Source organism: Lissotriton helveticus, chromosome 5_2 (assembly GCF_964261635.1).
Source record: "Lissotriton helveticus chromosome 5_2, aLisHel1.1, whole genome shotgun sequence".
Taxonomy (NCBI): domain Eukaryota; kingdom Metazoa; phylum Chordata; class Amphibia; order Caudata; family Salamandridae; genus Lissotriton; species Lissotriton helveticus.
In genome coordinates this window covers 1,943,781-1,966,142 of record NC_136066.1, presented here as the reverse complement: position 1 = coordinate 1,966,142, position 22,362 = coordinate 1,943,781, and the positions used below count along the sequence as shown (strand labels likewise).

The window sequence follows — 22,362 nt, the reverse complement described above, 5'->3', positions numbered from 1 at the left end:
CCTGAAAGGCATTACACACACTTTTCCTCCCGTGCCGTTCATTATGCCTCAATGGGACTTAAACCCTGTCTTGAGATATCTGATGTGCGCTCCCTTCGAGCCCCTTCATAACTGTCCTTGGTAGCTATCACCTCTGCCAGAAGAGTGAGTGAGCTCCAGGCTCTTTCTTCCAAACCTCCTTTCCTTTCTGTTCATCTGGACAAGGCGGTTTTAAGGACCCTTCCTTCTTTCTTGCCAAAGGTTGTCACGCCCTTCCACATCGGTCAGACCATCACTTTGCCCACCTTCTTTCCGCCTCCGCATCCTTCAGCAGAGGAAAAGAGGCTCCACCGTCTGGACCCAAAATGTGCGTTTTCGTTCTATCTGAAGCACATACACCAGTTCCGGGTGGATGACCAGCTCTTTGTTGACCACGTGGGCACCAAAAAAGGTCGGGCCGTGTACAAACAGATCATCTCTTGGTGGGTCGTTCTCTGCATCAAGGCATGTTACTCGTTTGCTAAGAAGGAGCCTCTGGTGGGGCTGCGTGCCCATTCCACCAGGGCAACAGCAGCCACTACTGCCTTGGGACGTATAAATATATATATATATATTTATAAATAAATATATAAATCTGCGAACTGATTTCTAGGGTTAAGGACATCCCTTTCATGGCCCTAGTTTCTTGGCACTAGTGGTCAGTCTTAGGCATGGCTCTGTGTTCCTGGCGCGGAAAGTCGTGTGCAGAACTGACATCTGAGCACATGGGTTGCGCCTAAGTAGTCTCTGTGACGTCATCTCGGTGCATACGACGCCAGCGATGGACGCGGAGCCACACGACGCCACCTACTGCCGCGCAAGGGTACTACTAGCAAAGCTCTCCGGATCCAGTCTGACGCCTGGGGATATTCTAAGGTAAGGAATCTATCACTAACTAATGTCTCTTACAGATAGATCGTTACACAAGTAGTAACTTGTGTGCTTGGAATTATAAATGACATTAGTACCTAGAGAGGAAGAAAATAAAGAAGCATTAGGGGTCAGATTACTCTGAGCAATAGGAGGAACATTTATATCCAGTGACACTGCATCTTCGGTCGATATAATGGGTACACATGAGAGCAAAGAGGAGGAGGAAGGACCCAATGGTTTGTACTCTACTTGTCCATCTTCTTTCATCGGGACATTTGAGTCCAGCTTTGGTGATATGCTATGGATACGGTTAGGGTCAAAGCGTAACTGTCTTGACCTTTTTTTATTTATCCTTCGGCTTTTTCCCCTTTTCTCCTTCTTTTTTTCTTACAGACGTTGTTATTTTTAATATTGATAGCATTTTCCTTGATAGGAGAGCAACCAACATTAAGACCTTCCTCTATAGGCAGCTTTGAGGAAATTACACCAGATTTTAGAAAAATAGGGCAATCCTTTCGAATTGTATTCAAATTAGTAATTTCCGGCTTAGTTTGCGGACGGAACATAGATGTGGCCACTGTAGCAGAAGCAGAAGACTCTGAGTCGAAGAGCTGCTGAAGAGTAGAAGAATGTAACTTGTCAAGCATATCAACATTTTCTTTCGTTTTGGTTTTATTATTTCTACTAGAAAATGCCTAATCAGCCTGGGTACCAAAGTCCCGCCCTTTGACATGTGAAAAAGAGTCTATTTGAATGAAGTGTGGCTTGTCAGAGTCATCCTTCGAAAGAAGAGGAGTGGAAGAACCCTTCTCTGGGATAGAAGTACTAGGGCGATCTGTGCATTCTTCTCCTGGCAATAATTTGTGTTCAGAAGCTATATACTTTGTCAGGGTATACAACCTTTACCACGCATTTTTTACCACGCACTACCATTACAACGCAGGCATTACAACGCAAACCATTACAACGCATTGCGCTGGGGGGCGCTCTAGGATAGGGAATAAGTTTAATTTTCTATCCAACACCTTCCCTAGTGTCCACGGGGACTGGAGTTGGAATAGAAAATTATACTTACCACTATCCAGCACCTCTAAGCGCTATGCGTTGTAAAGGTTTGCGATGCAAAAACCGCGTTGTAAAGGTATGCGTGGTAAAAGTATGCGTTGTAACGTCATACATCCCTTTGTCAGGGACAACACTGAGTCCAAGATAGAATCGGAGTTATTTACTGATTTCTCCATTAGTGCTAGAATGGAAGCCAGCACTCTTTCTAGGCAAAGTAATGATTCCTACATCAGCCTTTGTGACTCAGGATTATTAATTAATGAAAGGAAGTTAGAGGAAAGATCAGGAGTTAAAGTAAGCAGTGAGTCTAATAAACTTGTTCCGCTAGGAGTACTACTAAACAGTTACAGCTTCAAGGGATGGTCCTTAAGTGACAGAACAGTGACAGGAATAGGAACCCTGGATGATTCTAGATTATGAGCGTGGGACAGTTTAAAAGACTGATCTAAATTAAAGACAGGTAACATAAAATCTTCCGCTTTTGGACCTGAATGAGAAACTCCTTCGGGTTCGGGAACTCCATTTGCAAGGGAATGAATGGTTAAATTTGCCAGCAAGGAGTCGGCCACCCCAGATTCTGATTAATGGTGATCAGTAGGCCGAGATCCCTCCATTATAGAGGGTAAGGTGGAGGATACAACTGATAGTGGCTTTCCAGGAATTACATTAGCCTCTTCTTGAACATCAAGTTCCTTTTGGATAGCCTCCGGCATCCCTACAGGTTTTAGACTTATTTATTTTTTAGGAAAGAAGGTAAGGATGGTATTAAAACACTCCAACAAGTTAATTTGCAGAGAATTGTTTCTTAAAGGATTAGCTCTAGTTATTTTGCAAGCTCTTGTGTACACCAATCTACCAGAGCGTAATTTTTTTATGGTCATAACTTTAGTTCTTAAATCACAGGATCCAGGCAGCCAGCACAGACAGAGAGGTATGACTCCAATGGCTCTGATGCGCTAGTGCACCGATGCTTATGCTACACCGAGCCCCAAGCGCCGCTTGTGCGAAGTTAGCCTGGCATATGATGTCCACTAGTTCTAGTGGGCACCTTGCACCGGTCTAAACAACCCTTATTGATGTTGGTTGTAAAGTAAACTTTATAGAAAGCTATCCTAGTGGTAGCATGGACCAGCAGTCTTCAGGCTAAGACTTCAGAGAGCATGTGAAGCCAGTTGTTTTACCAATTCTAATCCCTTGAATACCAAATGAAAGGACACCACACAAGGTATATATCAAATACATATGTATTTATTCTCAACACAACCCCTCTGCACTCTTTATGACGTCAGAGGCAAAAGTACATCATAAGTTACTCAATTAGCATACGATAAGTGGCACAATATACAGTAATGCTCTAGTGGCCTCACGAACCATATACTAAGAAAGTGGTATAAGAACCACATCTGAAATAGAGAGTAGGCCTAGGGCCTAGGGAATCGCTGGGGCTACACTAAACAACCAAAGGTTAGGAAGTAGGAGGCCCACCGGAGACGCGTGCAGTGTCTAAACACAGTCACGAGTTACCATTGACTTATAATGGAGAACGTAAGAGTTACAAAGTTACTGTTTTAGGGCACTTCCGAATGGGCTACGACAAAAACCCTTTAAACTAGGACACCAGGGAAGCCAGGTGCATATGTGTCTTTTCGGGTCGGGTTTCGTCGTCGTTTTCTATGGAGATCTGCAAAGAAGTGCTACAGGCGACCAGAGGAAAAGTGTCCGGGTGGATCCAAGGGTGGATCGGAGATGTGAAGAACCTGAAAGCAGAAGGGACAGAGTCTGGGTCACTAGCCAGTGACCAGGAGGGTACCAGGAAGGAACCAGGCGATGTCGCGATGATCTCAGGTGAAGAGGTGAAGCTTGTCTCTGCAGCCACGAGGACCAGGAGGTGTCAACGATGACCAAGAGCTGGATTCGAGCTGTCCCACAAAGGATCTAGTTTACTGCGGTTGGACCCAACAAGCCTTGGCAAATGCAATCTGTTAAAACGAAGTATGGAAGCTCAGACATGTCTTGTAGATGGTTATAGTAGATTTATTCTTCTGGTAATCTTATAGGTTCTCAGTTACAAAGATCCATAGTAAAGCCCCACCAGGAGCAGGCTGATCTCTGCTCAGCCTTTCACACCAACTGATTCTCTGCTACATACAAACCAACCCCAACATTCCAAATGACCTGACCACAGGCTGAGCAGAAAGGCAAAGAACCACAGTGGGGAGACTGTATAGTAATAAGCACATTACAACACAATCCACGCAGGAAGTGAAGATTGGCTTCGGTGCAGACCAGCAAGGCCTGTTATACTTCTCCTTTGCAGGGAAGCTGGAGCAAGCCTGGATCAACCAGGAAAGCAGTTTAGTTCACAAGGAAAGTCTTCAGGGGGCTCACTAGCCAACAGACTAGGAACCGGGAAGACGCGTCAAGCTGAAATGCAAGAGCGGGCCCCACGCGGCACTCGTGGAGTGTGGTGGGCTGAGCTTCAGTGCAAATGGTGCTCCGGTCTGGGGCTTCTCGTACCTCAATGCACAACTGCGAGTTACCTCAGGAGTCGATGCAGTTAGCAAAATGCAGGATGTCCAGGAGTTCCCGTCCTACGTCTCTCGTGTTCGCCCAGGGGACTCAGTTTTTTGCCTTGGGTGTGGGTCGGGGTCAGAGATGTCTGGAAGTCCATGTCCTGTGTCACTGAGTCTTCGGGTTCCGGCGGGAGCATCGACAAAGCAGACCGGCAAGTTACTGGTGGTGCCTGTTTGCACAGGGCGGTCACTCCTTGACCACAAGGGAGATGTCTTCCGTCTTCTAGTCAGAATAGAATGTCAAAGGTCCAAGAGTTCTGTATCAAAGTTTCGTTCCAGGAGAATCTGAAGTCCTGGGGACACAGCTCCTATACTTATACTAAGGTTAGGGGCTGGACTACCTCGCTAGGTCCCTTCTATGGGTGGACCTGAGAAGGGGGTGGGTACACCCCTTTCCCTTTGTCCAGTTTCATGCCAGAGCGGGGCTGGAGTGCCCCAGCTACTGGTTTGAACCGGGCTATGCATGGAGCACCTTGTATGCCCCAGGCAGTGTCTAGATGCATTCACCGAATGTAGTCCTCCCTGCCCCAATACACAAAACACCTGTCTGGGGAGGTGCTGGCACCTCCCTGGACAGGAAACCTATTGTCCAGGCCGCCCTTGCTGGAGTTTCCCCCAGCAACAGGAGGTCAGACTCGTGTCTGTGGCAGCAGCATCCATTTTGTGATGCTGAGGCTCTGTTTAACTTTAACCGGGTAAAGCAGTAACTACATGTCTTCTCCCTCTAGAAGGGTGGAATGCTACCCCCGCCACCAGGACTGGTGAGGGGTAGTATTCCAAAGTGTTTGACACCTTACACGACATGGTTTGATAAAGCCAAACCAAAGTTAGCATTAACCGCGAGGATTATAATGCACTTAAGAGTATATGGTATGGCTATATCATAGAACAGCTATAAGGAGATGGTTCCGAAAGCTGCAGAGGGGCTCAGCTCATGCTAGGGCACCCTCTCACATAAAACCAAGCTCTCTGCCTCCAGGATTGTCGAGGCCTGTAATAGGAGTGCCTTATAGGTGCATATGTGTCTTTATATAAGGTAGATATAGGTATACTATATCTAAGTAAGGGGTGATTACACCACCTTACCCAGGCTGTGTGAACAGACCTATGGTGTCAGTTTGGAGGGCCAGGCAGGGGTGGCATAATACATGCCGCAGCCCCTGGTAGGCCTTGTATGCACCTATGCCCTGGGTACCTATGGTACACTATAGAGGGGATCACCAAGGTGACCCAATACCCAATCTGGTATGTACCTAAAGTACATGGTATCAATTTAGAGAGAGAACAGCTGGGCTGTGGGTCTGATTAGCAGCCCCACAGCCACACTAAAGTCGAAAAACCAGAGAATCACAGCAAAAAGTGGGGGTTACCATAGGAAGTAGACCCTACTCTCCTACACAGGGGCCCTCAGCAGCAACCCTTGAAAGATGAAAGGAGAGGGGGGGTCTATGAGCAGCAAAGATTCACATGTGCATGTGCTTGCCATATCTACAATGAGCTCGTGTGACACGTCATAGCTCTGCTGTCAAGTCCTACACCACTCTCGCAGTAAAACCTGGGTTGTCTGTATATTCAAAGACTTAGAGGACTTAAAAAGACTAAAATGCTAAAAATGCCCAGAATACTCGAAGATGCTTCAAAATGCGTGAAGTGCAAAAAAAAAGAAAAAAAAAAACTGCCTCCGGACAGTGATGGTGATGGAACTTCGGGGGCCAGAGTGAGCTGAGCTGGGTGAGCAGAGTGCTATAGGAGGCGACTTTGCCTTGCTCACTCTCAGCATACACTCAGCCTGCCTCCTGTTATCCCCACACTAGGCACAGTTTTCTCTGTGACCCCCTTTGTTACCCCACTCCTGCTGCACTGGGGGGGGGGGGCAGAGAGTTCGGGAAGGTCTGCGAGAAAAGTCCGCTGCACCCGAGGGATGACTCCCCGTGGAGATAATAGCAGTGGCAACAGGAGAGGCGGCAGGAGTCCGAAGGCGCCGGGATGCAAATCAGCGTGCTCAAGCCCGTTGATGGCGTGTGGTAGGTCCGGCCACGGGCACAGAGCCAATCAGCAGTCCCTCGTCGCACCCTGAGCAGCTGCAGGCTCCGTCCGGAGAAGTCGACGGGACGGGACAATCAACAGGACCGGTGCCGCGATACAATTACGGTTTGAATTTCTTGATAGCGGGGGCGGCAGCGCGGTCTTCTTGGTGTCCCGCGTCCCGCTCCTACTCCAACTGCTCCTGCTGCCGCTGCAGTCTGAACGAATACATGAAGTGGAATCGCTGTGCAACACTGAAAAGAAAGTTGCTGGGGAAGAGCGTGTTCCCCAAAAGAACACATAGCTAGATGCCACATGTAGTTAGGAACACTCATCCAATCAGGACACAACGTGCGCCCCTCATGTAGTGATCACGCGCTCCTCACACCAGACATCTGGACACATACACACTGGCCTATACTAACTCTACCCGAGGTCGAGAGCCCCCGGTGTCCTTTCATCAGCTGACTGTTCTTATTATTTACAACTAAGATGCTATTCCAAGAATGCAGAATTCGTTTATTGCACCTTAGGAGATGTATACATTGTCGGTCGATACTCTGTACAGCGAGAGACTTGTCTGTCGATACTTTCCTGGTCACTGCGCTTAATTAAACCAACTTGTTCCTGTTTTGCCAAACACTTCTTGTCTTTTCATTTTTTGAATGTAAACTTATATCCAGGCAGCAACTCCACTGGCCTCTCGTCCACAAGAAATGCCAATTCAAGATGCTGACTCACGCCTACAAGGCCCTGCACAATCAACGACCAGCATACATCAGCCACCGCCCGAGCTTCCACAAACCATCCATACTCGGGCATTCTGCCTCCCTCTTGCTCGCTCACACCCCTTGCTTCCTCCAAAGCAGCAGTGGAGGACTATTAGAATTCTACGGAACCCTTGTTCCAACAAGGATTCTAGAGAAGTTACTGACTTGCTAATATCCTAAGCTTCAGGAAGCAGTGGAAATAGTCAATAGCATTGAGAGCTCGAAAGAGTCAGCCGAGGACCTGAACAAACCACTCCAGGAGCTTGTTTGTTTTGTCAAAAATCACAAGGCTGATGTGAATTGTTAGAAATGCGGGCCTCTAGTTGACAATGGCTGGCGCCAATGACCAAATAGGGACCCTCTAAATCAGAGTAAGGGGGCTACACCCTTCGATAACCCCTGCTCAACCTTGCGGTAACATAGCACGAGAAAATAGCGCTGTGGCACAGAGGCAGTACAACTCCTTCTGATTCCCTGGTTACACAGACAGAGGTTTGTCTTGACATCCAGAAGTAATACAAATTGTAGGGGTTTCAGCACAAATATTTATACCCCAAAAGTCTTTGTTCTCAAAAGTCACAAGTCACTGAACCCAGCCAGAACCAGTTCTGTGCAGTCCTGGAGCACTTTGTTTACCAGGCTGCATCCTTCCTTTCAGAAAGAGGTGGTCTGCCATCAGACGCACAGTAGGAGGTGGAGCCAGCAGTCACCTTGCCAGGCACAGCCCTATGCAGGTCAAGAAGCTGCCCCTCCCCAGTACCCAATGCAGATCTCTCTATTCAACCCAGGTCTGACTCAGCCTGCCCTGTCCCTCCAAAACTAGACAGTCAATACACATAACAGCAGAGCACACTGGAAGTTTTAGGCAAGAAAACACCTACTTTCTAAAAGTGGTATTTTCAAACACAGAATAGAAAAATAATCTTCACTAAAAGATGTACTTGGGGTTTAATTCACTATCAGGTCATGCTACACATACCACGGCATGTCTTACCTTTCACATACAATGCACTCTTTCATAGGTGCCGACTTACACAATGCCAAGAGAAGGTTTAGGGACTGGGAAGTGGGTTCACCAGTTGACATCTTCTGACCTTCCGCCCGAAGTCTGTGATGTGATCTTGTCCGCCAGGTGTCCCTTCACTAAAACGCTGTGTGCCTGTAGATGGAACAACTTTGTGGCATGGTGCACAGCAAAGGCTGTGGATCCGCTTTCTGCTCCTATCTCAGAGGTTCTCTTGTACATACTTTCTGTAGCCCAGCAGGGATCTGCCTTGGGCACTCTTAAAGGATATCTTGCAGCCATCTCTGCCAGATCAGCCTTCTTTATTCAAATCTCCGATCTTTAACAGATTCTTTTAGAGCCTTACTCATCTGTTTCCTCCATCTCCTTTTGTAATGTCTGAATGGGGCTTAAATCTGGTTCTCACCTTTCTTTTGTGTGCTCCCTTTAAGCCTCTTCATAACTGTCCCCTCAGCTTGCTGACTCTCAAAACTGCCTTTCTTGTTGCCATCACATCTGCTCTGCTTTGTCTTCTTAGCCCCCTTTTCTATCTATCCATCCGGATAAAGTGGTTCTTAGGACCAAGCCTTCATTCCTTCCTAAGGTCGTCATGCCTTTTCATGTAAGACAATCTATCACTCTGCCCACCTTTTATCCACCCCTGCATCCCGATGGGTTGTCCTTTGCATCAAAATGTGCTATGCTTTGGTGAAAAAGAACCCTTGTGTGGGGTTGCGCGCTCATTCCACCAGAGCAACAGCGGCAATCACGGCATTAGCACGTGGAGTTCCAGTCTTTGACATCTGTCAGGCAGCAACATGGGCATGCCTGCACACGTTTACCAAACACTAATGCCTGGATAGCCAAGTCTGGAGGGACGGGTATTTTTCCTGTTCTGTCCTCCAGGACTTTCTGGTTTGATCTTGGTTTGAAGACCCTCCTCCGAGGATGGTATTCCTGGGGTATCTATTTTAAGGTAAGGAAACTACAACTTACAGTCTCTTATCAGATGAACAAGTTACTTACCTTTGGTAACGATGTATCTGTAAGAGACTAGATTCCTTACCATCCCACCCATCCTCCCTGCTCTGCGATCTGCTTTCTAGGGATGGGGACTTGCCTAAAGGGCCCTAGTTTTGACACACCAGTTGTAAGTGTCTTTCATGGCTCTGCGCTTCTGACGTGTTAAGGACTGACGTCAGCACGCATGGGTGGCATCTATGTAGGTTTACAACGTCATCCCGGCGCCCACGATGCCGCAATGGATGCAGAGCCGACCGACGCCACCTAACAACGCGCAGGGGTACTGCTGAAGAAAATATCTTCGGATCAAGACTGACTCCTAGGGGAAATTCTATGGTAAGGAATCTACAACTAACATATGTGTCTACCAGATACATCCTTACTGAAGTTAAGTAACTTGTTCTTACGACTCTAAGTTGACTATTATATCAATACACAAATTGGAAAATAGGAATTCAGTAGATACATTGGAAGATGAGAATTTGCACAGGGAATTTGTACCTGTAGATGTCAATACTCAGAGAATTTGCACAAAATTTGAACTGCCGGGGTCTACAAAGAAGCGTAAGGAGCAAGGTTTATGTCTAAATATAGGGCCTGATATGCTAGGTTAACACTATCCGGGATGTTTGCGTATCAGAACAAATTCAGTAGGATGGACAAAAACAACTCAGTTACACTTTGGAGAATGTGATGAAAGAAAACCGAGAAGTGTTTGGGAAGGTTTTGGGAAAGTTGACCAATTTTGAACTAGTCATAAAAGTCAGGAAAGAGGTAATGCATACGTAGCATAAGTTAAGGGTGCTGCCTCTATGCCTTTGAAGTAAGGTGAGCAAATTCCTATCAGTACTGTGCATGCCACGGTGACTGAACCTATAGAGCATTCACTGCTGTTGTCACCTATAGTGGTAACATGCAAGCCCAACAACGAGTTATGAATGTGCACTGACTTAAGCGTAAACAAGCCCATCTGGGTAGATGGTTATTCTTTACCTCTTGTTGATGAAATGCTTGGCACATTATAGGAAAGAGCCCTTTTTGACATTGTGACACCCGTTTTTTGCCCTAGTACTGATGCTTTTTGACTGAACGAGCACTGGGTTCCTGCTTACCAAGCGCCCAGTGCCAGTGCTCTTTCCCTTAAAACAAGGTAATTATCTAATTATAACCCACTTGGCAAGGACCTTAGCACCCCTGTAAGTCCCTAGTACATGGTACCCTTGGTACCCAGGGCATGGCTACTAAAGAGGGTCCCTATAGACTGCAGCATGTGTTATGCCACCATAAGGAACCGACATATAGCAGGATATGTGAAATGGTGCAAACCATTTTGAAAACACGACTTGGCACACTTTCTGTGTGCCATGCATGACAGGTACATTATATATACTATATGAAAGTCACCACTACAGCAGGTCTTAGAGACCTAAGGCTAGATGCAGTATAATATATGTGAGGGCACATCTGCATGAGCAGATAGGCCCCTGGGATGTTTAGTTTTATTACTAGATATTACAAGGTTCAGGTTCAGAACCAAGTTTATTTAGACAATTGCCCATAAAACATTCTGAAAACACACTTAAAAATTAAAACCTTTAAATGAGCCCACCTCCACGCTGCCCTGCCCCGCCCCCCCAACCCATTACATTTCATTTTTTAACTTCTTTTTGACAGATCGTAAAAACCGAGCAATCCCACTGCCACATCTAGATGTCACACCTCAGACAATAACTCCACCGCTTTGCTCCTATGAAGAGTGGATGGCGTGGTCCTAGAATGGTGCAGATCCTTCCTCCACAACCTCTCACTGCACCTGCCTGAGGGATGTGTCCCCTGGTCTGAGACCCACCACTCGTTGTCCGTCACTGCACCTGACTGAGGGGTGTGTCCCCTAGTCTGAGACCCACCACTCGGTTTCCGTCACTGCACCTGACTGTGGGATGTGTCCCCTGGTTCGGTGTCCGTCACTGCACCTGTCTGAGGGATGTGTCCCCTAGTCTGAGACCCACCACTCGGTTTCCGTCACTGCACCTGACTGAGGGATGTGTCCCCTGACTGAGGGATGTGTCCCCTGGTCTGTGTCCCCTTAGAGATGTGTCCCCTGGTCTGTGTCCCCTGGTCTGAGAGCCACCACTCGGTGTCCCCTGGTTCGGTGTCCGTCACTGCACTTGACTGAGGGATGTGTCCCCCAATCTGAGACCCACCACTCAGTGTCCGTCACTGCACCTGACTGAGGGGTGTGTCCCCTAGTCTGAGACCCACCACTCGGTTTCCGTCACTGCACCTAACTGAGGGATGTGTCCCCTGACTGAGGGATGTGTCCCCTGGTCTGAGAGCCACCACTCGGTGTCCGTCACTGCACCTGCCTGAGGGATGTGTCCCCTGATCTGAGACCCTCCACACGGTGTCCGTCACTGCACCTGACTGAGCGATGTGTCCCCTGGTTCGGTGTCCGTCACTGCACCTGTCTGAGGGATGTGTCCCCTAGTCTGAGACCCACCACTCGGTTTCCGTCACTGCACCTGACTGAGGGATGTGTCCCCTGACTGAGGGATGTGTCCCCTGGTCTGTGTCCCCTTAGAGATGTGTCCCCTGGTCTGTGTCCCCTGGTCTGAGAGCCACCACTCGGTGTCCCCTGGTTCGGTGTCCGTCACTGCACTTGACTGAGGGATGTGTCCCCCAATCTGAGACCCACCACTCAGTGTCCGTCACTGCACCTGACTGAGGGGTGTGTCCCCTAGTCTGAGACCCACCACTCGGTTTCCGTCACTGCACCTAACTGAGGGATGTGTCCCCTGACTGAGGGATGTGTCCCCTGGTCTGAGAGCCACCACTCGGTGTCCGTCACTGCACCTGCCTGAGGGATGTGTCCCCTGATCTGAGACCCTCCACACGGTGTCCGTCACTGCACCTGACTGAGCGATGTGTCCCCTGGTTCGGTGTCCGTCACTGCACCTGACTGAGGGATGTATCCCTGGTCGGAGACCCACCACTCGGTGTCCGTCACTGCACCTGACTGAGGGATGTGTCCCCTGGTCTGAGACCCACCACTCGGTGTCCGTCACTGCACCTGGCTGAGGGATGTGTCCCCTGGTCTGAGACCCACCACTCGGTGTCCGTCACTGCACCTGGCCGAGGGATGTGTCCCCTGGTCTGAGACCCACCACTCGGTGTCCGTCACTGCACCTGGCTGAGGGATGTGTCCCCTGGTCTGAGACTCTTCATTCGGTGTCCGTCACTGCACCTGGCTGAGGGATGTGTCCCCTAGTCTGAGACCCACCACTCAGTGTCCGTCACTGCACCTGACTGAGGGATGTGTCCCTGGTCTGAGATCCACCACTCGGTGTCCGTCACTGCACCTGACTGAGGGATGTGTCCCTGGTCTGAGATCCACCACTCAGTGTCCGTCACTGCACCTGACTGAGGGATGTGTCCCCTGGTCTGAGACCCACCACTGGGTGTCCGTCACTGCACCTGGCTGAGGGATGTGTCCCCTGGTCTGAGACCCACCACTCAGTGTGCGTCACTGCACCTGCCTGAGGGATGTGTCCCCTGGTCTGAGACCCACCACTCAGTGTCCGTCACTGCACCTGGCTGAGGGATGTGTCCCCTGGTCTGAGACTCTTCATTCGGTGTCCGTCACTGCACCTGGCTGAGGGATGTGTCCCCTAGTCTGAGACCCACCACTCAGTGTCCGTCACTGCACCTGACTGAGGGATGTGTCCCTGGTCTGAGATCCACCACTCGGTGTCCGTCACTGCACCTGACTGAGGGATGTGTCCCTGGTCTGAGATCCACCACTCGGTGTCCGTCACTGCACCTGACTGAGGGATGTGTCCCCTGGTCTGAGACCCACCACTCGGTGTCCGTCACTGCACCTGACTGAGGGATGTGTCCCCTGGTCTGAGACCCACCACTCAGTGTCCGTCACTGCACCTGGCTGAGGGATGTGTCCCCTGGTCTGAGACCCACCACTCGGTGTCCGTCACTGCACCTGGCCGAGGGATGTGTCCCTGGTCTGAGATCCACCACTCGGTGTCCGTCACTGCACCTGGCTGAGGGATGTGTCCCCTGATCTGAGACCCTCCACACGGTGTCCGTCACTGCACCTGACTGAGCGATGTGTCCCCTGATCTGAGACCCTCCACACGGTGTCCGTCACTGCACCTGGCTGAGGGATGTGTCCCCTGGTCTGAGACCCACCACTCGGTGTCCGTCACTGCACCTGGCTGAGGGATGTGTCCCCTGGTCTGAGACCCACCACTCGGTGTCCGTCACTGCACCTGACTGAGGGATGTGTCCCCTGGTCTGAGACCCACCACTCAGTGTCCGTCACTGCACCTGACTGAGGGATGTGTCCCCTGACTGAGGGGTGTGTCCCCTGGTCTGAGACCCACCACTCGGTGTCCGTAACTGCACCTGACTGAGGGATGTGTCCCCTGACTGAGGGGTGTGTCCCCTGGTCTGAGACCCACCACTCGGTGTCCGTCACTGCACCTAACTTAGAGATGTGTCCCCTGGTTCGGTGTCCGTCACTGCACCTGACTGTGGGATGTGTCCCCTGGTTCGGTGTCCGTCACTGCACCTGTCTGAGGGATGTGTCCCCTAGTCTTAGACCCACCACTCGGTGTCCGTCACTGCACCTGACTGAGGGATGTGTCCCCTGGTCAAAGACTCACCACTCGGTGTCCATCACTGCACCTGACTGAGCGATGTGTCACCTGGTCTGAGACCCACCACTCGGTGTCCGTTGTAGGAGAGTAGGGTCTGCTTCCTATGGTCACCCCCACTTTTTTCTGTGATTTTCTGTTTTTTCGACTTTAGACTGGCAGTGGCCCTGCTAATCAGGCCCACAGCCTAGCTGTTCTCTCTCTAAATTGATACCATGTACTTTAGGTACATAGCAGATTGGGTATTGGGTCACATTTTTGTATAGTGTATGATAGGTACCCAGGGCATAGGTGCATCCAAGGCCTGCCAGGGGCTGCAGCATGTATTATGCCACCCCTGTCTGGACCTCCAAACTGACACCACAGGTCTGTTCACACAGCCTGGGTAAGGTGGTGTAATCACCCCTTACTCGTTGTCCGTCACCTATATCTACCTTATATATAGACACATAGTAACCCATAAGTCACTCCTATGGCAGGCCTAAACAATCCTGGAGGCAGCGTGCTTGGTTTTATGTGAGAGGGTGCCCTAGCATGAGCTGAGCCTGTCTGCAGCTTTCGGAACCCTCTCCTTATAGCTGTTCTATGATATAGCCATACCATATACTCTTAAGTGCATTATAATCCTCACGGTTAATGCTATCTTTGGTTTGGCTTTATCAAAACATGTTGTGGAAGGTGTCAAACACTTTGGAATACTACCCCCCCCCCCCCCGCCAGTCCTGGCGGTGGGGGTAGAATCCCACCCTTCTAGAGGAAGAAGACATGTAGTTACTGGTTTACCCGGTTAAAGTTAAACAGACCCTCAGCATCACAAAATGGATGCTGCTGCCACAGGCACGAGTCTGACCTCCTGCTGCTGGAAGAAACTCTGGCAGGGAAGGCCTGGACAATAGGTTTCCTGTCAAGGGAGGTGCTGGCACCTCCCCAGACAGGCTGTAGTGTATTGGGACAGGGAGGGCTGAATGAAAGGGGACACTGCCTGGGGCACACAAGGTGCTCCATGCATAGCCCGGTTCAAACCAGTTGCTGGGGCACTCCAGCCCCGCTCTGGTGCGAAACTGGACAAAGGGAAAGGGGTGTAACCACCCCCTTCTCAGGTCCACCCATAGAGGGGACCTAGCCATGTAGTCCAGCCCCTAACCTTAGTATAAGTATAGGAGCTGTGTCCCTAGGACTTTAGATTACCCTGGACGAATCTTCACAAGACATATCCCGGACCTTCGACGTTCCATTTCAACTGGAAGACGGAAGACATCTCCCTTGTGGTCAAGGAGTGACCACCCTATGCAAACAGGCACCACCAGTAACTTGCCGGTCGGCATTGTTGAGGCTCCTGCCGGAACTTGAAAACTCTGCGACTCAAGACATGGACTTCCAGACATCTCTGACCCTGCTCGAGGATCTCAGCAAAGCTGAGATGCGTGGCGGACACGAGAGACGTGGGACCGGAACTCCTGGACATCCTGCATTTTGCTAACTGCATCGACTCCCGAGGTAACTCGCAGTTGTGCAATGGAGTACAAGAAGCCCCAGACCCGAGCACCATTTGCACCGAAGCTCAGCCCTTCACATTCCACGAGTGTCCCTTGGGGCCCGCTCTTGCATTTCAGCTCGACGCGTCTTCCTAGTTCCTGGCCCATTGGCTAGTGAGCCCGCAGAGGACTGCATCTTGAATCTAACTTGCTTTCCTGGTTGCTCCAGGGTTGCTCCAGCTTCCCTGCAAAGGAGAAGCGCCTCAGACCTTGGTCTGCATCGAAGCCAATTTTTATCTCCTGCGTGGATTGCGTTTGCCAAGGCTTGTTGGATCCAATCCGGATACCGACACCGTAAATGTAAATGTAAATGTGTGGGACTTGTAAAGCGCACTGCTGCCACTAGATCCTTTGTGGTGCAGCTCGAATCCAGTTCCTGGTTGTCATCAACACCTCCTGGTCCTCGTGGCTGCAGAGACAAGCTTCACCTCTTCACCTGAGATCATCGCGACATCGCCTGGTTCTTTCCTGGTACCTTCCTGGTCACTGGCTAGTGACCCAGACTCTGTCTCCTCTGCTTTCAGGTTCTTCAGATCTTCGATCCACCCGGACACTTTTCCTCTAGTCGCCTGCAGCACTTCTTTGCAGATCTCCATTGAAAACGACGACGAAACCCGACACCAAAAGGCCCCTATGCACCCGGCTTCCCTGGGTGAGGTAACACGAGTACTCCGGTGCTCCCGTGGGTCTTGACTCTCGAAGTGTTCTAGTCTAAAGAGGTTTTGTCGTAGTCCATCCGTCACAGCACCTGACTGAGGGATGTGTCCCCTGCTCTTACCAACCTATCCAGGCCCATGCATGATGTGCTGCTCCAGTCTAGGTTCCTGCTTTGAATTGTGGGACTTGTAGTCTTGTTGATTCCATTATAAATCAGGACTACAGGAATTTAAAGGAAAAACATATCCCGCGTGAACCTTGAGGACTTGGCAGCAGAGCTATGAGGTGTAACTCCAGCTCATTGTAGATACAACAAACACAAGCCCCTGTGAATCTTCGCTGCTCATTTATTTATGCGTTTTTATATAGCGCGGACTTTACCCGAAGGCGTCAGAGCGCTTCACAATAGGAATAGTAATATGTATGTATATGTACGTGTCTTGTAAAGCGCACTGTTGCCCTGAGGCGTCGTGGCGCTGTAGACCGCTGGGGAACCCGTCCTGGCTATCCCTGTGAGATGGTCCCTATTGAGTATCTCCAAGGTGAAACCAGGCATCCCGGCGTCTGTGGGGGGCCGTTGTAGAGATGAGGCAAGCTAATGCCCAGAGTTGCCGAGTGTGATCCCTGGTTAGAGTAGGCACCAAGGCGAGAATTATCGAGTCCGCTGACCCTGGTCCACGACCCTGCCGCGTCGGGAATCGAACCCTGGTCCCGGGCCGTTCTCTGCTTCCGGGTCTGCCGCCTCTAACCAGTGAGCCACACCACTCCACTGATACATGAGGACAGTGGCGGCTGGTGACATTTGAAGGTGGTAGGGCGTAAAAGTTTTGTATGAGTGCCCCGGAGGCGAGAGCGTGTAGCAAGTGAGCCCAGCCACCATTTGGTGGGGTTCGAGGAGATTCTCCTCAAACCCCTTCCCTCACCCCCGAAAAAAGAGCAGGCAAATGGTGCATTTAAGTAAATTTGAGGAAGCAAGAGAGTTGATAAAGCAATTGTGAAAGTGTAGTTATGGCATAAATAAAGAGACCCTGAGCCATAATCCCTATTAACAAGCCCTAATCCTTAGCCATAAACACCAACATGAGCCCTAAACCATAAAATGAAGCCTTAAACCCCATCGCCCAGCCTTAAGTCCTAATACCTAGCCATAAACCCCAACTCTAAGCCACAAACACTAGCCCAAAACCCTTATGCCTAGACCTAAACCCGAGCCCAGCTCTAAAGCCTATCCTCGAACCATAAACCCCATTCCTCACACCTAAAACCCCCTCCTGTGGCTCTCGTATGCAACATACATCCCGACCCGCCAAACCGTGCTAGAACTAGATGGAACACCCCCAAATTCGACACCCAAATCACGTAAAAACGCATAACCGCGACTAGACCACAAAATCGCGTCCAACTCACAATCACAAAATAAGCACTTCCACTGCTTCAATCTTCATCACACTTGCAGAGAACATAGTTCCAGCGATTCCCAACAACCTCACCAAGCCACAACTTCCTCGATCTACCGGAACGGGTACGACTTTTCTCCCGAACTTACCCCACCCCCACATTCAAAAACATCCAAAATTCAACCAAACTTGCCTCAAACCTTGCCAACTCCATATTACTCAGCAAAAAGGCGCCCGGCGTCTGAGTTTCTGGGCTTCCTGTTCTTCATGACCGATATGATGACCAGGAGGTTGCCACTCCCGTGCCACTGCAGCCAGCTTGACTCCCGCCGGGCGCCGTTTTCAAATTAATTTCTTGCAGGCAGGACTGCACGCACACAGGACTACAGTAGCCAATCCTGATGCTGCCCTCTTTAGAGGAGAGCATCAGGATTGGACTGAGCACAAAAAAAACGCCGCCCTTTTTTCAAGCACTGGGGTATGTGGCATAGGCATACCCCGTACTCTGCAGTGCTCGCTTTCTAATAATCCATTTCGTTTGCTTGCTGCATAAAGGCAGTCGGGCAAACACCACATGCGCAGTGCGCACTGTGCCGGCACTCCAGTGTCAGACAGTGCATACTGTGACACATAAGTGAAGCGCTTCACACCGCGGCCGCAGCAGGGCAATAATTATCGGGTAATTTATTCGAGCGGCGCGTTAATTTATAAAACTTTTATTAAAGCGCCGCTCGAATAAATTGCCTGGTAATTATTAGTGGGGCAACGCCCCACCGCCCAAATGGAAAAACCGTCAATGCATGAGGAGAAGATTACAAGTGAACAAATTACAAAAGCAGACGTTAAGTTACATGAGGCAAAAGTGACAGTTGTGAGCAAACAAAATACAAGAGGAGCAAACAGTGCAATACAGGAGAAAAAGAGACAAGTGTGCAGGTTAGAAGAGAAAACAAAGTACAATTAGAGGTAAAATACTGCAATATATGCTAGACACAGAGGCACAAGAACAAACGACCTCATAGACCTCAAACAAACTCATAGACCCCCCCCTCCCCCTTCATCCTTCCAGGGTTGCTGCTGAGGGCCCCTTCATTCCTCCCTCCCTCCGAGGCGAGCCTGGCTCTCAGTTCTGCTTCACTTGTGTAGCCGCCGTCGTCGTTGTGGGCGGGGTCGGTTTCAGTCCTCTTTTGCCGACCCCAGCCTTCTTTTGGCGGCGCTTGTGCTTGTTTTTATGCGTCAGTTTCTCTTCCCGGGAAGTTCGAAGTTTTGAAAAGTTTCCGGAAGTGGAAAGAACCGGAGCCGGAGCCATGGCGGGGGCCCCGCAGGTGAGGGGGGGGCAGGGGCCATGGCGGGGGCCCCGCAGGTGAGGGGGGGCATGGCGGGGGCCCCGCAGGTGAGGGGGGGGGGGCAGGGGGCCATGGCGGGGGCCCCGCAGGTGAGGGGGGGCCAGGGGCCATGCATGGGCCCCGCTGCAGGTGTGGGGGGGGGGCAGGGGCCCCGCTGCAGGTGTGGGGGGGGGGGCAGGGGCCCCGCTGCAGGTGTGGGGGGGGGGGCAGGGGCCCCGCTGCAGGTGTGGGGGGGGGGGCAGGGGCCCCGCTGCAGGTGTGGGGGGGGGGGCAGGGGCCCCGCTGCAGGTACCCTAATGTCACTAAGCCCCTGTGGAGGTTGTTTGGCAGAGCGCGCCCCCAGTGCTCCTGGACGGAGGTCCCTCTGCTCGAAGCCCCCAGCGGCGCTGTCCGGCGGAAACCTTGTTCTTGATGACAGCTGATGGACGGCTGTGGCCCCCGCGGGAGAGGTTGGGGTGGACACGGTCCCTCCTGCATTGAAGGTGGTTCCAAAACGCTGATCCGGCGGGACCCTCCTTCAGAGGCTGCGATAGTCCGGGAGGGCCTGAGTTTAGAAATGGAGACAATATCCAGAGGTTCGGAGTCTCGTTCTGGCCTCTGTCTCTGCAGGAGGCCTGAGGGATGCCCCCCTGCAGGAGGCCTGAGGGATGCCCCCCTGCAGGAGGCCTGAGGGATGCCCCCCTGCAGGAGGCCTGAGGGATGCCCCCCTGCAGGAGGCCTGAGGGATGCCCCCCTGCAGGAGGCCTGAGGGATGCCCCCCTGCAGGAGGCCTGAGGGATGCCCCCCTGCAGGAGGCCTGAGGGATGCCCCCCTGCAGGAGGCCTGAGGGATGCCCCCCTGCAGGAGGCCTGAGGGATGCCCCCCTGCAGGAGGCCCGAGGGATGCCCCCCTGCAGGAGGCCCGAGGGATGCCCCCCTGCAGGAGGCCCGAGGGATGCCCCCCTGCAGGAGCCCTGAGGGATGCCCCCCTGCAGGAGGCCTGAGGGATGCCCCCTGCAGGAGGCCTGAGGGATGCCCCCCTGCAGGAGGCCTGAGGGATGCCCCCCCTGCAGGAGGCCTGAGGGATGCCCCCCCTGCAGGAGGCCTGAGGGATGCCCCCTGCAGGAGGCCTGAGGGATGCCCCCTGCAGGAGGCCTGAGGGATGCCCCCCTGCAGGAGGCCTGAGGGATGCCCCCCTGCAGGAGGCCTGAGGGATGCCCCCCCTGCAGGAGGCCTGAGGGATGCCCCCCTGCAGGAGGCCTGAGGGATGCCCCCCTGCAGGAGGCCTGAGGGATGCCCCCCTGCAGGAGGCCTGAGGGATGCCCCCCTGCAGGAGGCCTGAGGGATGCCCCCCTGCAGGAGGCCCGAGGGATGCCCCCCTGCAGGAGGCCCGAGGGATGCCCCCCTGCAGGAGGCCCGAGGGATGCCCCCCTGCAGGAGGCCCGAGGGATGCCCCCCTGCAGGAGGCCTGAGGGATGCCCCCCTGCAGGAGGCCTGAGGGATGCCCCCCTGCAGGAGGCCTGAGGGATGCCCCCCTGCAGGAGGCCTGAGGGATGCCCCCCTGCAGGAGGCCTGAGGGATGCCCCCCTGCAGGAGGCCTGAGGGATGCCCCCCTGCAGGAGGCCTGAGGGATGCCCCCCTGCAGGAGGCCTGAGGGATGCCCCCCTGCAGGAGGCCTGAGGGATGCCCCCCTGCAGGAGGCCTGAGGGATGCCCCCCTGCAGGAGCCCCGAGGGATGCCCCCTGCAGGAGGTCTGAGGGATGCCCCCCCTGCAGGAGGCCGGAGGGATGCCCCCCTGCAGGAGCCCCGAGGGATGCCCCCCTGCAGGAGCCCCGAGGGATGCCCCCCTGCAGGAGGCCCGAGGGATGCCCCCCTGCAGGAGGCCCGAGGGATGCCCCCCTGCAGGAGGCCCGAGGGATGCCCCCCTGCAGGAGGCCCGAGGGATGCCCCCCTGCAGGAGGCCCGAGGGATGCCCCCCTGCAGGAGGCCTGAGGGATGCCCCCCTGCAGGAGGCCTGAGGGATGCCCCCCTGCAGGAGGCCTGAGGGATGCCCCCCTGCAGGAGGCCTGAGGGATGCCCCCCTGCAGGAGCCCTGAGGGATGCGCCCTGAGGGATGCCCCCTGCAGGAGGTCTGAGGGATGCCCCCCCTGCAGGAGGCCTGAGGGATGCCCCCCTGCAGGAGGTCTGAGGGATGCCCCCCTGCAGGAGGCCCGAGGGATGCCCCCCTACAGGAGGCCCGAGGGATGCCCCCCTGCAGGAGGCCCGAGGGATGCCCCCCTGCAGGAGGCCCGAGGGATGCCCCCCTGCAGGAGGCCCGAGGGATGCCCCCCTGCAGGAGGCCTGAGGGATGCCCCCCTGCAGGAGGCCTGAGGGATGCCCCCCTGCAGGAGGCCTGAGGGATGCCCCCCTGCAGGAGGCCTGAGGGATGCCCCCCTGCAGGAGGCCTGAGGGATGCCCCCCTGCAGGAGGCCTGAGGGATGCCCCCCTGCAGGAGGCCTGAGGGGTGCCCCCCTGCAGGAGGCCTGAGGGATGCCCCCCTGCAGGAGGCCTGAGGGATGCCCCCCTGCAGGAGCCCTGAGGGATGCGCCCTGAGGGATGCCCCCTGCAGGAGGTCTGAGGGATGCCCCCCCTGCAGGAGGCCTGAGGGATGCCCCCCTGCAGGAGGTCTGAGGGATGCCCCCTGCAGGAGGTCTGAGGGATGCCCCCCCTGCAGGAGGCCTGAGGGATGCCCCCTGCAGGAGGTCTGAGGGATGCCTCCCTGCAGGAGGCCCGAGGGATGCCTCCCTGCAGGAGGCCCGAGGGATGCCCCCCTGCAGGAGGCCTGAGGGATGCCCCCCTGCAGGAGGCCTGAGGGATGCCCCCCTGCAGGAGGCCTGAGGGATGCCCCCCTGCAGGAGGTCTGAGGGATGCCCCCCTGCAGGAGGCCTGAGGGATGCCCCCCTGCAGGAGGTCTGAGGGATGCCCCCCCTGCAGGAGGTCTGAGGGATGCCCCCCCTGCAGGAGGTCTGAGGGATGCCCCCCCTGCAGGAGGCCTGAGGGATGCCCCCCCTGCAGGAGGCCTGAGGGATGCCCCCTGCAGGAGGTCTGAGGGATGCCCCCTGCAGGAGGTCTGAGGGATGCCCCCTGCAGGATTGGGGATGTGCTGGAATCCATTTTCTCTCCTTTTGTCCCATCTGGGAGAATGTAAGGCAGTTCTGCCTGCTCAGCACCTGTTGCATTAGATTAATCTGCTATGTGCAAATAGCGTGCGTGAACCTTGCTGCGCATTGAATGGTCTAGGAGGCGTGCGTGGACCTGGCTGCACATGGAATGGTCCGACTGACGTGCGTGGACCTGACTGCGCATGATATGGTCCGGGCGACGTGCGTGGACCTGGCTGCCCATGGAATGGTCCGGGAGGCGTGCGTGGACCTGGCTGCCCATGGAATG

General features: G+C 53.3%; 1 protein-coding gene across 1 annotated transcript in view; it reads left to right on the top strand.

Moving 5' to 3' along the window:
- Window positions 1-18,850: 18,850 nt before the first annotated feature.
- PKN3 (protein kinase N3) overlaps window positions 18,851-22,362 on the top strand; it is a 335,392-nt gene continuing 331,880 nt past the window's right edge. Inside the window, exon 1 of the mRNA XM_078646592.1 lies at window positions 18,851-18,934. Within this exon, the coding sequence (XP_078502718.1) occupies window positions 18,917-18,934 (18 nt within the window). The 5' untranslated portion in view covers window positions 18,851-18,916. The remainder of the gene's footprint in view (window positions 18,935-22,362) is intronic.